General features: G+C 43.1%; 1 protein-coding gene across 1 annotated transcript in view; it reads left to right on the forward strand.

Moving 5' to 3' along the window:
- The window catches only part of SLCO4C1 (solute carrier organic anion transporter family member 4C1), an 81328-nt gene that overhangs the window by 34713 nt on the left and 28874 nt on the right, over positions 1 to 17741 (forward strand). The window contains exons 6-7 of the mRNA XM_089679114.1: positions 1372 to 1487; positions 7572 to 7716. Of these exons, the coding sequence (XP_089535240.1) occupies positions 1372 to 1487; positions 7572 to 7716 (261 nt within the window). The remainder of the gene's footprint in view (positions 1 to 1371; positions 1488 to 7571; positions 7717 to 17741) is intronic.

The following is a 17741-nucleotide window of genomic DNA, read 5'->3' on the forward strand; positions in this document are numbered from 1 at the left end:
AGGAGATTGTATAATATGTGGCCAGCCTAAGTCAGCTCTGGTCCAGAGATGGGATCCCCTGTGTTAGTGAGTGGCAGCTGCAGGGGAGAGGATGGAGCACACGACAACAGCTGAGAATGCTGGGAGCCATGATGTCACTCTTAGGCTCCATATCCCAGCCATTGTCGGTGCTCCCTCCTCTCCCCTACAGTCGCAGCTCACTGTCATAGTGAAGATGGAGCTGCAGGATCACATGACCAGACCACAGCTAAAATAGGTAAGTAAGGAGATCTTTTATACACAGGTTAGGCAGCATAGGTAGCAGGAGGAGGGAGGGAACATTTGTAAGTATAGTTAGTATTAGACTGGAATTCCACTTTAATACATCATTAAATAGATTTTTTTGAATACAGGCAGAGTAAGTTCCTGAATATGACTTGTATCATCCTCTTAGAATCATATGTACAGCAAAGCTCAAACTGGGAGAAGCAGCAAAAGTAGTCAATTGGCCATGCTGCAGTCTTATGTGCTAACAAGGAACATGCAGCTAGAGGGTGAAAGCAGAGAGATAAGCTGCTCAGCTTGCTGCTTCTGCTTCACTGTCCAGTCACAGGCTTAGAACGGGACAAGACCTATAAGTGTTACTTAAAGTGGTTCCAAAGGTTCAAGGTTTTTTTTACCTGCATGCATTCTATGCAAGCAGGTAAAAAAAAAACTTCTGTGTGCAGCAGGCCCCCCTCCCAATACTTTCCTGAGCCTCCTCTCAATCCAGTGATGTGCACGAGAGCCTCGGCTCTCTGGGGACTCTCCCTCCTCATTGGCTGAGACAGCAGCATTAGTAATTGGCTCCCTCTGTTGTCAATCACAACCAGTGAGCCAATGAGGAGAGGGGGGGGGCAGGGCCAAGCTGGTTTCATGTGTGAATGAACACACAGAGCGGCAGTTTGGGAATGCTCCTGCAGGAGTGCCCCATAGCATGTGGGAGGGACCACAAGGGGGGGGGTTACCTGAGAAGAGGAGGATCGGTGGAATGGATGTAAAGAAATGCAAATAATTTGTCAGGTAAAGCAGCATATACAGCATGTATTTCATATGTGCATTTATCTGTTTGCTAGAGCTTAGCTTTAGGTTCATAAATACTAAGAGGCTAGTAACAAGATCTGCAAGACATATAAGTCAATATATTTTTAAAGAACAATCTAAGTAATAATTTTAGTGCAAATATTGTTTCCTTTTGTAGCTGATGTGGTGTCTTAATGTTTACTACAATATGTTCCAGAGCTCAACGTTGTCACATGTGGAGCTTTAACTCATCTCCTTTATGTGTAGATTTATTTTCTCCGTGCATCTGCATCAACCATTAACATATCTAATATGTGCTATGATTTACAGGTACAGCAGCCATCCAGTCCAAAAGAATATCAGAAGCACATAACAATGGAAGTGAAGGCATCGTTGACTCTAAAAACCTTGGCAAAAATTTCAAAGATTTCCCTTTGTCTCTTTGGGTGAGAAAACAAGACTCAGTACTCCTAATGGTTTAAGCTGAAGTCCACCAGCCTCAGCAGAGAGGTGCAGCTGGGACCATGCTGGATGTGCAGATGCTAATCTTGCAGCTCTTGTCTTTGTGTTTTCCTTGTGCTCCTGAAAGGTTGCCATATATCATCCAAATTCAAGCTGTTGGCTGCCTGTAGAAATCTGTCATTCACTGACACTGGATATTGCTCAAAGTGGTCATCTTCTGGCACTGCGAAAGTTAAGAGTAGCAGCTGCAACTGGCACATTGGCACCACTCATCCTTCCCTTTCCTACTCCTGGCCCATTCACAGAACTCATAACATTCGTTTCCACAATTCAGTGCATTAAAGCTATCTATGAATAGAAGAGGGGTGGATGAATGACAGGATCCACCCTCTCCAATTGCAGAGTGTTTTGAATGGGTGAGAGAGAAAGAATGGGACGTTGAGTGGCATTAATACTTTATAGTCGCAGCTGCTGATCTTAACTCCTGCAGCACTGGAAGATGACTGCTGTGGGGAGCATATGGCATCAGTGGGGGGATTTCTACACTAAGCAGCTGCCAGCAGACATGCAACACATTCCATTACTGTTAAGTTATGTCCCTGGTGCTGTATCCACATTTTTAACGAAACGTCAGCTTTAACCACCTGCCCTCCAGAGGATTTACCCCCCTTCCTGACCAGGCCATTTTTTGCGATATAGCGCTACATTACTTTGACAATTGCACAGTCATAGAATACTGCACTGAAATAAAATTTATGTCCTTTTTTTCCCACGAATAGAACTTTCTTTCTGTGGTATTTGATCACCTCTGCATTTTTTTCTTTTTGCACTATAAACAAAAAACTGACAATTTTGAAAAAAAAACTTTTATTTAACTTTCGGCTATTAAACATGTCCAATAATAAAAAAAAAATAAAAATAATCTAATTTCGTTATAAATGTAGGCCAAAATGTATTCTGCTACATGCCTTTGTAAAAAAAAAAAAACAATTATGTAAATTGATTGGTTTACGTGAAAGATATAGCATCTACAAATGGCGGTATATATACTGGTATATTTTTTTTTTATACTAGTAATGGCAGCGATCAGCGACTTACAGCGGGACTGCAGCGGACATTCTGGCGCTGGGTGGGAACTGCTACTGACATTCCCAGTGACACTAATACAGTGATCAGTGCTAATAAAACGCACTGACACTGTTCTAATGACACTATGCAGGAAGGGGTTATCTGGGGTGATCAAAGGGTTAACTGTGTGCTGTGTGTGTTTTGCTGTGTGTGCTGTGTGCTGTTTTACCACGGAGACAAGCTCTTTTGTATTTCTCTACAAAACAGCATGTCCTTGCTGTCAGGAGAGAGATCTGTGTTGTTTACAAACAGGTCTCCCCCCTGTCAGCTTTGCACAGCAATCACCGGGTGCCAGCGGGGAATCTCTGGTCGCGACTCGGCGATTAACATGCTTAGCCACCAGGGCGGTGTGGGTAGGGTGGCATGCATGCGCTCCCTACCTGGAAATGCAAATCATGTGTATATATATACAGTCAGGTCCATAAATATTGGGACATCGGCACAATTCTAACATTTTTGGCTCTATACACCACCACAATGGATTTGAAATGAAACGAACAAGATGTGCTTTAACTGCAGACTGTAAGCTTTAATTTGAGGGTATTTACATCCAAATCAGGTGAACGGTGTAGGAATTACAACAGTTTGCATATGTGCCTCCCACTTGTTAAGGGACCAAAAGTAATGGGACAGAATAATAATCATAAATCAAACTTTCACTTTTTAATACTTGGTTGCAAATCCTTTGCAGTCAATTACAGCCTGAAGTCTGGAACGCATAGACATCACCAGACGCTGGGTTTCATGCCTGGAGATGCTCTGCCAGGCCTCTACTGCAACTGTCTTGAGTTCCTGCTTGTTCTTGGGGCATTTTCCCTTCAGTTTTGTCTTCAGCAAGTGAAATGCATGCTAAATCGGATTCAGGTCAGGTGATTGACTTGTCCATTGCATAACATTCCACTTCTTTCCCTTAAAAAAACTCTTTGGTTGCTTTTGCAGTATGCTTTGGGTCATTGTCCATCTGCACTGTGAAGCGGCGTCCAATGAGTTGTGAAGCATTTGGCTGAATATGAGCAGATAATATTGCCCAAAACACTTCAGAATTCATCCTGCTGCTTTTGTCAGCAGTCACATCATCAATAAATACAAGAGAACCAGTTCCATTGGCAGCCATACATGCCCACGCCATGACATTACCACCACCATGCTTCACTGATGAGGTGGTATGCTTAGGATCATGAGCAGTTCCTTTCCTTCTCCATACTTTTCTCTTCCCATCAATCTGGTACAAGTTGATCTTGGTCTCATCTGTCCATAGGATGTTGTTCCAGAACTGTGAAGACTTTTTAGATGTTGTTTGGCAAACTCTAATCTGGCCTTCCTGGTTTTGAGGCTCTCCAATGGTTTACATCTTGTGGTGAACCCTCTGTATTCACTCTGGTGAAGTCTTCTCTTGATTGTTGACTTTGACACACATACACCTACCTCCTGGAGAGTGTTCTTGATCTGGCCAACTGTTGTGAAGGGTGTTTTCTTCACCAGGGAAAGAATTCTTCGGTCATCCACCACAGTTGTTTTCCATGGTCTTCCGGGTCTTTTGGTGTTGCTGAGCTCACCGGTGCGTTCCTTCTTTTTAAGAATGTTCCAAACAGTTGTTTTGGCCACGCCTAATGTTTTTGCTATCTCTCTGATGGGTTTGTTTTGTTTTTTCAGCCTAATGATGGCTTGCTTCACTAATAGTGACAGCTCTTTGGATCTCATCTTGAGAGTTGACAGCAACAGATTCCAAATGCAAATAGCACACTTGAAATGAACTTTGGACCTTATATCTGCTCATTGTAATTGGGATAATGAGGGAATAACACACACCTGGCCATGGAACAGCTGAGAAGCCAATTGCCCATTACTTTTGATCCCTTCACAAGTGGGAGGCACATATGCAAACTGTTGTAATTCCTACACAAAATCACCTGATTTGGATGTAAATACCCTCAAATTAAAGCTTACAGTCTGCAGTTAAAGCACATCTTGTTCGTTTCATTTCAAATCCATTGTGGTGGTGTATAGAGCCAAAAATGTTAGAATTGTGTCGATGTCCCAATATTTATGGACCTGACTGTATATGTGATTTTGCCCAGCCCTGCCGCCCTGTAGCAGTGTTTCTGCTATAGGGCAGTGGGCAAGCGGTTAAGACATCATTAAATATATATTTTCTGTAAATGAAAACAGTGCAAGTTTCTGAATCTTACGTGGCATCGGCCTCCTGCAGTCCAAGCAGTCCTATACAGCTAAGCTTGGACTGGTAGAGGGAGACCAGAACAAGACGCCAATCAGGTGTGCTGCAGTGCAAGTAGTATAATGATAGGTGGGGAGAGCAGACTGACAGAGAGATGAGCTAATCAGTCTGCTGCTCCTCATTTACTGTCCAGTCACAGGGCAGGAGTGGGATGGGATCTGTAAGTTAAAGTGAAACTGCAGCAGAAAATTATTAGGTCCTTCCACTTTTATACAGGGCTGTACTGTGGGGCAGAGGAGTGTAAATCCCGGGATTGGATGGATGGATGGACACAAATGTACAAAAAAGGGCTCTCATGTATGTCTTTTGTGTTTAGCTGTTAGCTTTGACTATTTATACTGTTCTATATATTAACAAACATCATTTTAGCACAGTGCACACTGACACAGGTATTTTCCAGACTGGTAGAATTTTGTATGAACGTTTGTGTGAAAAATCTTGTCAGAACATTCCATAATACCATCAGGGACTTGATAAATGTTCATCTAAAGTACTTCAAAATTTCATTTCACTCCTAAAATTTAGTCCAGCAAAAAATTTCCATCCTGCTGCTTTGTTTTTTTTCATCACTAAGGTCAAAAATGATCACCAATTTAACCCCATTTATTATTAGAAAGTCAAATGAAAATTAAAATATTGAACAGAATTCTACTGGTGTATAGCCAGCTTATGAATCTGAGGCCGTGTTCATACTTGAGCATTTTGTAGCTCAAAGCTCAAAAATGCTCAACAAGCAAAAACCTATTGTTTTCAATAGCACTTGTTCACATCTGAGCGTACTATGGCTTATAGGAAAACACCTGTCGCTCAAAGAAAGTACATGAGCTACTTTTTAAGCAGAATGTGTCCTCACAAACTTCAATGGAAACACCTACAAATATGTGACATGAGCTTTTTTTCAAGCGTTTTGTAGCGTGTTTTCTGCTTAAACAGCAGCTCCCCTCCCCAACAAAATCTGCAAATGTGTGCAATTCTGCTCCAAAAACGCTTAAAAACATGATGCTTAGGTGTGAATATACTCTGAATCTCCACTCTTAAAATCTGTACCAAAATCTTTTTATGTTTGGATGGAGTGGGGAAGAATTAGAACTCCTATCTGGTTTCATTGCCATCGGAGGTTGCCCAAGGAAAGGAAAAGCCTCATCCACTCCCGAGAATTTTGTAGCTTGAAGTACGAAGCTCCAAAACACTCAACATCCAAAAATCCCAGTTTTCGATTGTGCCTGCTCACAATTGAGCATAGTGTCGCTTGCAACTTGAAGCTTTTTGTTTCTTTTGAGCTATATGCTTCAAGCTTCAAGTTTTTTTGGCTCCAATAGACTTCAATGGGGGAAACACATATTTCACGTTTTTTTCCTCATATTAACTAGCATTCCATTGGATAGAAATAAAGAAACAAGTTAAGGGTGAAGTATAGCCAAAGCTGTTTTGGCTATACTTATCGTGTGGATCACAGGAATGCAATTCATTCTGCACTCATGTGATCCATTTTCAGCCGATAGCAGGCTGTCAGTTGACATCATTCCATATGGTTGGGATCCACCCAGGAGCTTGCACCGGCACTTGGCTCAGCCTCTCAGTGATCCGCTGAGAACCTGAGCCAGCTACAGCCCAGTGCTCCAGTGAGGGGCAGAGTAGAAAGCTGGAGACTGACAGTCATGGCTGTCTGCTCGGGGATCAGGGGTGTTTGATCGCTCAGTTCTCAGTGCAGAGGCAATTAGGGACAGATGCTGCATCCACCATGGTGAGTATGTTTTTTTTCTAAAGTCCATACTTCTGTTTAAAAGACTCAAACACATGTACAAATGATCTAAAAAAAAGCCTGTAAAATGATGAAAGAAGTTCAGTTCAACTATGAATGTATCCTAACAGTAGAATAGGCAACAAGAAAAAAATTCTGTAAGGGAGCCCTGGCTAGCAGTAATATGTGGTAGGGGTTCTAACCTTTCCACATTCTATCAAAAACTGAAATAACAAGTACGGTATACCCTCTCAGGGACAGTTGTGTGTGCTGATATATGTATTCTCTCCCTGTCAGAGCAGAAATGTCAATCTATTGTCAGTCTGTAAGGCAGGCATAGAGGCTGACCTGTCTACTGCTTGAATTTAGGACATAAAATCTGTCTCTAGGCTGCTGAAGATTTTAAGTGTATGTCAAACCAAAACATTTTTATTAGTTTTGGATAGATTGGAAAGGATTGTACTGCTATCTAGAGATAAACCCTCATTTACCACCCTGCTGACAAAGTTTAAGCAGACAGAAAGTAGGGGGAACCTTCCAACAACAACACAGACAGAAATAAAATGTTATAGTAAAGTACCGAAAGCCTGGAAACCCTTGTACATTTGTATTGCTGTTTGTATCCAGGTTGAAAATTTTCTTTCACTCCCTGTCTGGCAAAACTGTTTTAAGTTGGAAAAAAATTAGGATAAAGAGAGCCCTGGATATCAGTAATAACCAAACATTGATTGTAATCGTTCCCCACTCTATTAAAAAAAAATATTTGACATAAACTTTAAATGGCCACTTTAGTTTTCTTTAGTATTAACAAAGCCTTTTAGTTTGGAGATTCTGAATAATAAAAATGCTAGTTGGTGACTGGTTCTCTTTAACATGAACTGGTGTTGAATAGAATTCAGGTTTTCTCTTCTAGTAACGGGTTGTTCTCCACCTTATGTAACAATTTTACTGTACCTGTTTCAGCTGATGGTAAAGAACCCAGTTCTCATGACTCTAACGTTTGCCAGCTGCGCTGATGCATTTATCACCACCGGCTTTGCAACATTCCTACCAAAATTTATTGAAAACCAGTTTTCATTGACATCAAGCTTTGCAGCAATTCTAGGCGGTGAGTGCATTTTATTTATTCCTTTTATTTCTCTACCATTGTAATTACAATGGGTGCAAAACATTTCTGTGAGTACACTTTGATGAGGATTGTAAGAAATTAATTTTTTGTTTTATATTGTACTACAGAATGATTTAAATTTATTATGTCATTAAAAATATTTCCCGGTAATTCTTGCTTCTGATACTGTACTGTATATTGGTGTTGAGATAAAGGTCCCGATTTACTGAATTGCAGTGGCATTTAACCACTTCCTGTCCGGACACTTTTACCCCTTCCTGTCCAGGGCAATTTTTAGCTTTCAGCGCTATCACACTTTGAATGACAATTGCGCGGTCATGCAACACTGTACCCATATGAATTTTTTACCATTTTTTTGAGACAGATAAAGCTTTATTTTGGTGGTATTTATTCACCGCTGGGATTTTTATTTTTTTTACTATGTAAATGAAAAAGTCCAAAAAGTTTGAAAAAAAGGGTTTTTTTAAATAAAATTTTGCAAATAAATAATATTTCATCATAAATCTTGGCCAAAATTTATTCCGTTATTTTTTTAGTAAAAAATAAAAATCCAAATTAGTTTATAACCAAAAATTATAATTTTTAAACATTTTTTTTTACATTTTATTTTATTTTTTTATATTATTATTTTTTATTTTTATTTATTTTTTTTACATACTGTCACCCTAGCAGTACAGTGTCACCATGGTGACACTGTACTACTTGTGGGGGGTGATGAAGATTTTTTTTTTTTTTTTTACACTGATTGCTTTTATACCCATATAGGATGTAAAAGCAATCATTTCTCTTTCTCTCTGTCTGCATTCTTGCAGTCATTGAGAATTACTGAGTGAGCTGTGAGTGGTCACAGCTTGTCACATGGTACAAGGCTGTTGTGAATAGCCTTGTACCATGTGACCTCTGTGATCATTCACAGATTTCACACAGAGTAAGCAATGATGTCACAAGTGACATCTTGCTTACTACTTTGCATGTGATCACTGATTCGCCAATCAGTGATCACATGATCGGGACCTCGTACAGAGGTCCCGTCTGACGATCGGTGTTTCACTGTGTCCGGAGGACACAGCGGGCACCGGATCGCGGTGGTTCGTGCTCCCAGGGAGCGCACACAGCTAGAAAAGGCGGGTGCCGTTTATGAACGGCAACCCGACCCTGGACTGCCACCGCCCTGCCGTTTATAAACAGCAGGCGGACGGCAAGAGGTTAAGGAATATTGTAATCACATGCATTAGCATGTATTAAGGTTGCAGTAAACTCCCATGTTTAACCTGTACCTACAAGTAAACCTAGAATAAAGCTTACCTGAAGGTACAGTAAATATTTCCTAAATGTGCACTGTTAAGGAGGTATTTACATGCATGGCAGCCGGTGGCATCACCACTGCATGTGCATTGAGCTCTTGATGGATGGTGTGCCATCCCACTGAGAGAGCTGCACCATGGCCGTGACTCCCACGCATATGCACGGGAGTGGCGTAATCCCAGCTCCACCAGAGCCCGCGAATCCAGAAGGAAGACTGGGAGAAGATGGATTCCCTATCAGCAGTGCACCGCTGGAGAGATCCGCTTTTTAGGTACGTCTGTCATAATGTACTTTATGACAGGAGCCTGCCAGGACATTTGTTTTCCCTTTTAACACAGTTTACTACCGCTTTCAATACACTTTAGGGTGCTTTAAAGATGCACTACAGGAAAGCAGCTAAATACTGAGAAGAGATACCTGCCAAATGATTTGAATTTATGCCCATCCAGTCCTAAGATTTATACAAAATACAGTTCTGTCTGCCAGGGTAGTAGACCTAATTTTTCTCTGCTGTAGTTAAAGGATAATTGCATTTACTGAATGCCACCCCTCCCATCCTCCGGAAATGCATTCTTACCTTGATCTGATGGCCACAGCCTTCGTTGATTGTCTACATCTCTCGCCGCAAGTCCTCTGTCTCCTGGCCAGAGTAGAGCCCTATAGATGGCTGGAGAAAGAGGTAGATGGAACCCATAGACTGTTGAATTTTTCTCACTTCTTGTCTGGTCTAAATCTGTAGTCATCAGGACAGGAAGTTAGTAAATCTCTATAGCAGGACCCCAGAATGCAGTAAAAAACACAAGTCGTTATCCTCTCCTACTCTATCCAAAACTGGAAAAAAGGTTTTGGCTTGACATATACTTTAACCTTACCCCCTCATGAGTGTTTTAAAATGAACCCTTTACTCTTATCCACTTCAACACTTAATGCTTTAACCTAAAAGCCTAACCTAAAAGCCTAAAATTTAACATCCAACACCTCCCCCCCCCCACACACTTTTTTTTACTCTTGCTTTCTGGGAGATGTTTTCTGCAAAGTTCAGATACTCACCAACCCAGCAGATACTGCGTTGTCCCTCGGTCCCATGCCACCATGTTGATTGTGTTGTCATCAAGAGGCCCGCAGCCATTAGGCTTCCTGATGACACTGCACTAAACATGCCAGCTCCTCCTTTGTGAATTAAGGCTTATGCTTCCTGGGATATGTGTAATGCATATACCAGGAAGCACAGCGATCGAGCACTAGACGAGTGATGGGGGGGCCCAGCCAGACATTGTCATGAAAAAAGGTAAAAACCAATCAAACAAAAAAAGACAGCTCTATTCATGTGGAGGAGGGTTGGATAGGACGGAAGTTTATTCAGAGGGTGAAGATCCATTTTAACCTGAACTTTATCACTAACCCCACCTATAACACCCAATCTGAAACTTACCCTTTCCATTAAATCCTAATTCGGCCGATAAACAAAAAATCGGTTGTTGCCGTTGCCGATGCTGCCACCAATGTCCACGAAAAACATACGTTTTTCATGGACTTTCCAGCATGACCGATAAAAATAAATGAGAAGATCCACGAAAAATGGCCGATGGTATTTCCCCACTAACGGCGTGAATATCGGCCAATAAACGACCCGTCTATGGCCTGCATTAATCTTCTCCCTAAACGTTAACCCTCTATCCATAAAGCAAACCCTTTTTGCCTAGGGTAGATATTTTTAGCTTGATATAGAACTTCTGACAAAGTATGTCTTCACTTAAAGATAGATGCCAGCTCTGGACATCATTTCAGCCCACAGGTACACCTTAATCTTATTGCTTAGCCCCAGACTCTAGCCTGCTATTTCTTAGCTCTAGAGATGATTATGTGGCTTTCTCAATGCCCCAGGTTCAATTCAGATTCACTGGTAGAAAATAAGTAAGCAATCAACTTTACTGCTTAGCAAAATGAGAGTGGGGTAGATTTACTTAAACTGGAGCAGTCAGAATCTGGTGCAACTGTGCATGGTAGCCAATTAGCTTCTGACTTCAGCTTGTTCAATTAGGCTTTGACAATAAAACCTGGAAGCTGATTGGTTCCCATGCAGAGCAGCACCAGATTTTGCACCATGCAGTTTTAGTAAATAACCCCTAGTGCAGTGGTTCTCAACCTTTCTAATGCCGCGACCCCTTAATACAGTTCCTCATGTTGTGGTGACCCCCAACCATAAAATTATTTTTGTTGCTACTTCATAACTGTAATTTTGCAGTGGGAAGACTAGCGCCCCATCACTGATGTCAGTGGGATGAATAGTGTCCCATCGTTGGTGTCAGTGGGAGGAATAGTGTCCCATCATTGGTGTCAGTGGGAGGAATAGTGTCCCATCATTGGTGTCAGTGGGAGGAATAGTGTCCCATCATTGGTATCAGTGGGAGGAATAGTGCCCCATCATTGGTATCAGTGGGGGGAATAGTGCCCCATCATTGGTATGAGTGGGAGGAATAGTGCCCCATCATTGGTATCAGTGGGAGGAATAGTGCCCCATCATTGGTGTCAGTGGGAGGAATAGTACCCCATCATTGGTATCAGTGGGAGGAATAGTGCCCCGTCATTGATGTCAGTGGGAGGAATAGTGCCCCATCATTGGTGTCAGTGGGAGGAATAGTGCCCCATCATTGGTGTCAGTGGGAGGAATAGTGCCCATCATTGGTGTCAGTGGGAGGAATAGTGCCCCATCATTGGTGTCAGTGGGAGGAATAGTGCCCCATCATTGGTATCAGTGGGAGGAATAGTGCCCCATCATTGGTGTCAGTGGGAGGAATAATGCCCCATCATTAGTATCAGTGGGAGGAATAGTGCCCCATCATTGGTGTCAGTGGGAGGAATACTGCTCCATCATTGGTGTCAGTGGGAGGAATAGTGTACAATCATTGGCGTCAGTGGGAGGAATAGTGCCCCATCATTGGCATCAGTGGGAGGAATAGTGCTCCATCATTGGTGTCAGTGGGAGGAATAGTGCTCCATCATTGGTGTCAGTGGGAGGAATAGTGTACAATCATTGGTGTCAGTGGGAGGAATAGTGCCCCATCATTGGCGTCAGTGGGAGGAATAGTGCCCCATCATTGGCGTCAGTGGGAGGAATAGTGTCCCATTGTTGGCATCAGTGGGAGGAATAGTGCCCCATCGTTGGTGTCAGTGGGAGGAATAGTGTCCCATCATTGGTGTCAGTGGGAGGAATAGTGTCCCATCATTGGTGTCAGTGGGAGGAATAGTGTCCCATCATTGGTATCAGTGGGGGGAATAGTGCCCCATCATTGGTATCAGTGGGGGGAATAGTGCCCCATCATTGGTATCAGTGGGAGGAATAGTGCCCCATCATTGGTATCAGTGGAAGGAATAGTGCCCCATCATTGGTATCAGTGGGAGGAATAGTGCCCCATCATTGGTATCAGTGGGAGGAATAGTGCCCCATCATTGGTGTCAGTGGGAGGAATAATGCCCCATCATTGGTGTCAGTGGGAGGAATAGTGCCCCATCATTGGTATCAGTGGGAGGAATAGTACCCCATCATTGGTGTCAGTGGGAGGAATAGTGTCCCATCATTGGTGTCAGTGGGAGGAATAGTGTCCCATCATTGGTGTCAGTGGGAGGAATAGTGTCCCATCATTGGTATCAGTGGGAGGAATAGTGCTCCATCATTGGTGTCAGTGGGAGGAATAGTGCCCCATCATTGGTGTCAGTGGGGGGAGGAATAGTGCCCCATCGTTGGTATCAGTGGGGGGAGGAATAGTGCCCCATCATTGGTGTCAGTGGGGGGAGGAATAGTGCCCCATCGTTGGTGTCAGTGAGGGGAGGAATAGTGCCCCATCATTGGTGTCAGTGAGGGGAGGAATAGTGCCCCATCATTGGTGTCAGTGGGGGGAGGAATAGTGTCTCATCGTTGGTGTCAGTGGGGGAGGAATAGTGCCCCATCATTGGTGTCAGTGGGGGGAGGAATAGTGTCTCATCGTTGGTGTCAGTGGGGGGAGGAATAGTGCCCCATCGTTGGTATTAGTGACACAAATGATGGGGCACTATCCCTCCCACTGACACCAATGATACTTACCTTGCTGACTCCTGCTCCAGCCTGGGCTCGCTCTCTCCCTCTCCCATCTACAACCTGCATACCTGGCTGCAGCAGCAAAATTTGCACTTACCTGTCAGCTGTCTTCCTTCTCTGGCCTCTCTCTTCACTCGCTCCTGCAGCTCCCTCGATCTTCTTCGATCTCCGCGCACTGCCGCTCGGCTCCTCCTCTCCAAGCTCCACCTCCTCGCCGGTGATTGGCCGTCTGTGTGCCTCTCCTGAGCTACAGTTCCGGTGGCCAATCAGCGGCGAGGAGGCGGTGACAGGGGCAGCATATCATCCCGCCCACACATCGCCGGAGACAGGAGCGGTGTCTCGGTTCCTAAGACCATCGGAAATATGTGTTTTCCGATGGTCTTAGGCGACCCCTGGGAAATGGTCGTTCGACCCCCAAAGGGGTCGCGACCCCCAGGTTGAGAACCGCTGCCCTAGTGTGTCTAAAGTGCTCCAGCTTCTGATAAGCCATTGTAAATGTCAAAAAGTGATCAGTGCCCATATCCATAGTATAGACCTTTTACTTTCTATGAATGTAATGTTAATGTGCAGTAGTATAAAATAACCCAAGCGATATGCATAATGTATCACAAACCTATTTAAATGAATTGTGTACTGTTTTAATGCACCAAACCTGCAGTATTCTGTCTGAAACAATAATGAATAAAGGGTACTTACATTTGTATTAGAATGGCTTTACAGGATAATACTGGCAAGTGATATACCGTGGGGTAGATTACATAAATGGCAACTAGCAAAGGATCAATAGTAAAGGGTTGGGGACATATGCAGTGTGTGACACCTATATTTTTTTCCTTAACCACTTGCCTACCAGGCACTTTTACCCCCTTCCTGCCCGGTCAATTTTCAGCTTTCAGTGCTGTCGCACTTTGAATGACAATTGCGTGGTCATGCAACATTGTACCCATATGACATTTTTATCATTTTTTTCACTTACATAGAGCTTTCTTTTGGTGGTAGTTCATTGTGACTGGGTGTTTTATTTTTTGTACTATAAACAAAAAAAGAACAATAAATTTGAAAAAAAAGAGATTTTCTTTGTTTCTACAGTATTATAAAATTTTGCAAACAGGTAATTTTTCTCCTTCACTGATGTGCATTGATGAGGCTGCACTGATAGGCAGAACTGATGGGCACTGATAGGCAGCACTGATGGGTACTGATGAGGTGGCACGATAGGCAGCACTGATAGGCTGCACTGATGAGGCGGCACTGATGCTGTTGCACTGATATGCAGCAATGATGGGCACTGATGGGAGACACTGACTGACAGCACTGACTGATGGGCGCAACTGCTGGGTGGCACTGCTGGGCAGCACTGCAAGATGGCACTGCTGGGCACTGAACTGAAGCTATGTATAAAAAGGTATTTATAATATCTTTCATATCTGTACACACGTTTTGCCTTTCATTCTGTTTCAAACTGAATGGGTTTACAGCCACTTTAACCTCTTTGCGTCAGCCGCAAGCAAATGTGCGGCCTCCTGGCATCTGGGCCTTGACGCAGAGCGTGCCCTGTGCGCTCCCAGCACACATGTCGGGTACTCACAGAAAGGTCCCGATCTTTCGATCGGGACCTTTCCCGAACATGTGATCACGTGACAGCAAATCACAGCGGTCACATGACCCTAAAAGCCCGCCCCGCCTCCCGGCTTCTGAAACCCTTAAAGGACCAGGAGGCGCCAGCGCCAAGGGGTTAAGGGCTCATGCACATGGGCATAAAAAATGCTTCCTTCAGTACAGTGTATAGTTTTGTATGCATGTGATCGCAGCATTATGGAAGCCCATGGGCCCATACACACAGATGCATTTTGCAGCATACTTTTGCACTGCATTTGGCAGTGTAGAAAAAAGTAGAATGTAGTTGTATCCAGGGCTATATATTCAGCCTTAAAATTCAGTTGTTTACATGCATACTGGTATACAGCAGACAGTGGCCCTGTTAGCCACTCCAGTTGCCTAGGACCAAAAAGTAAATCTAACACTGTCAGTGGCTCTGATTACACACCATTGTTTTCACATGTTGGCTGAATTAATGAATCATTCATTTGACATTGTGTGGCAGGAGCTAGTGCTGCTTGTAACTGTGAGATATGGGCCTCAGTTTTCTACCAGGTCCGCCCTGACTGCTCAGCTAATTAAAGTGGTTGTAAACCTCAGACATGAAATATAAACAAAACATATCCCACTATAAAGTAGTGTGTACTGCATGAATCACTGACAAGTTTTCCTGACACCAAGAGAAAAATGGTGACAGGGGAGGGACCTCCAGCAGATTGACAGCCTTAGCTCTGTTCCCGTGAACTGTGTGGATGGGGTGTGTCTCTTCCGTCCAATCAGCTCTCAGAACTGTCCTCACTGAGCTCTGCAGATTGTAACTTCAGCTCTCCACCCCTTTTTTTGGAACTCTCAGACAAACTTTAAAATTCAGCACTTTGAAGGGCTGTAGAGGAGAGAAGACTGCAAATAAACAGGTCCAAGTTATATAGGAGGATTCGTTTAATCTCTGTATCACCTGAGACCAGTCCCTTCGCTGAGTATATGTAAGAGTTTATAACCACTTGAAATTATACACAGGTAGAAATGGCTTCTCCCATGGGCCATCAGAGCCAATTTGAAGGGTATGTCCGAGACAGGGTCTTAATATTTTTACATTGTTGTGTTTCCCCATCAGGCCCGCTCTGTCTGCTGGTGGGAGGATATACACAGGCAGAAATGGCTCCTTCCACTATCCGTCAGTGTGGACTTGATGGTGTATGTCAGTTGGCAGAGCTAGAAGAGTTTTACAGTGTTGTGGTTCCCCATCAGGTCCCCTCTGATGGCCAGCGGGAAGAGCAGTTTCTGCCAAGTTTCAAGTTTCTTGACCAAGCCAGTCTAATTAAACAGGCAGAAACACCTTTTCCCTCCGGCCGTCAAAGCAGACTTGATGGAGAACTGATTGCCTGTTCTATGACAGGATTGGTGTACTTCATTGCATGGATGCAGGTGGCAGAAGCTGCCTGTGTCCTAACATCTAGCTGTAAGGCTGTACACATGTAAACATTGCTCAAAGATTATGAGCATACAGCGTACAGAACACTTATACACAGGATATTGCTGGAGGCTTCTGCTGGCAAGATACTGCAATGCTATGTGAATAAGGCCTAAAAGGTGTGCCTGCATGATGCTTTCAGCAGAACCAAAAAGAGGAAGAACTATAAATTGTAAATGAAATGAATTGAACATGAAAGTTTAAGCAACATTGCAGCAATATAATGAAACGTTGACTAATACCCAATACAGGAAACCAAAGTATTACCTAATTCAGCTGCCCATCTAATACACTACTGAGCTGTATGATGCAGGGAAAATATTATATATGCCTTAAGATTTATATCAGTTTTTAGCAAATCAGTCTGCCTCCCATTTAGAAGATGTGGCTACATTTATTATTTGTATTTTGTATTTGTGACCACCTGTGTCCAGACAACTGTCACAGTTATGCAAAAATCTGAGACAGAGATTCACTAAAAACACAACAAAAACACAACAAGCACAGTTAAAATTATATATAAACAATAATTCTTTTTTTAGTAGGAGTAGGTAATGAAGTCCTGTCAGTTGTATAATATTCTGTTTTGGCTGATTTCTCTTTATTTCTTGTTCTGTAGTTTTAACAGGAAGTGAGCGGAAAGTCATTTTTTAAAGTGAGTTGTCACCAGCTCAAGTGTCCCTTTGGAAAGGCTTGTTGATTGCTTGTGCTTTCAACACAAATCCATAATACTGTATAGTCATATAGAGATGTAAAGTGACAGCAGCAAAAAGACCAGGTGGCCCAAGAAGTCTGTCCCATTTTTATTTAATATGTTTATTTTTTTTTGTCTTTATTGTCCGAGTTTAATTCTTTGCTTTCCCAATCATGTTTAAATCCACTTACTATTCGACTGACTCGCTACTTTGGCTGGAAGTCTATTCCAAGCATCATCTACTCTTTCAGTAAAATAATACTTTCTAAGATTAGTTTTGAACTTACCTCCTGCTAGTTTGAGGTCATGTCCCTATGTTCTTGACCGTCCCCTGAGTTACCTTTATGTTGCATGCTAAAGCAGATCGTCACTGTCTTTGTGAAGTTCCCCCTTCTCAACCCTTCCCCCCTTCACGAATAGGGCAGTGTTTCTCCCTTTTTTTCTTTTATTTACCTACCTTCATGCACATCATTCATCTAGGCTAGGAGAATGGCATGCACAGTGCTCCCTGAGCCTCCTGAGATATGCATGTCACATATCTCAGGAAGCCTTTAATCTTTCATTCAGTAAGTAGGAGGAGGGAAGGCTTAGCGGCATATCATCTTGTGGCCCTGCCGGCTGAACCCAGAAGAGCCTCGCGATTACATCACAAGATGGTGGCACAGGACCTGAGCGGTGTCTGTTGACAGAAGGATGTCAGAGGGACAATATTGGATCCAGTGGCTGGTTGAGTATCCATGCGTTGAGGTGCCATTCAAAATGAATAATATTGCAGTCAACCACACTACAAGTGTTATCATTTGTTGTGGTAACCTGCATGTATTACTGTGTGTTACCACAACCCAAAGGTCTGAATTTGG

This window comes from Staurois parvus, unplaced genomic scaffold (assembly GCF_062004578.1).
Source record: "Staurois parvus isolate SC_StPar_1 unplaced genomic scaffold, SC_StPar_1.0 ptg000218l, whole genome shotgun sequence".
NCBI lineage: Eukaryota > Metazoa > Chordata > Amphibia > Anura > Ranidae > Staurois > Staurois parvus.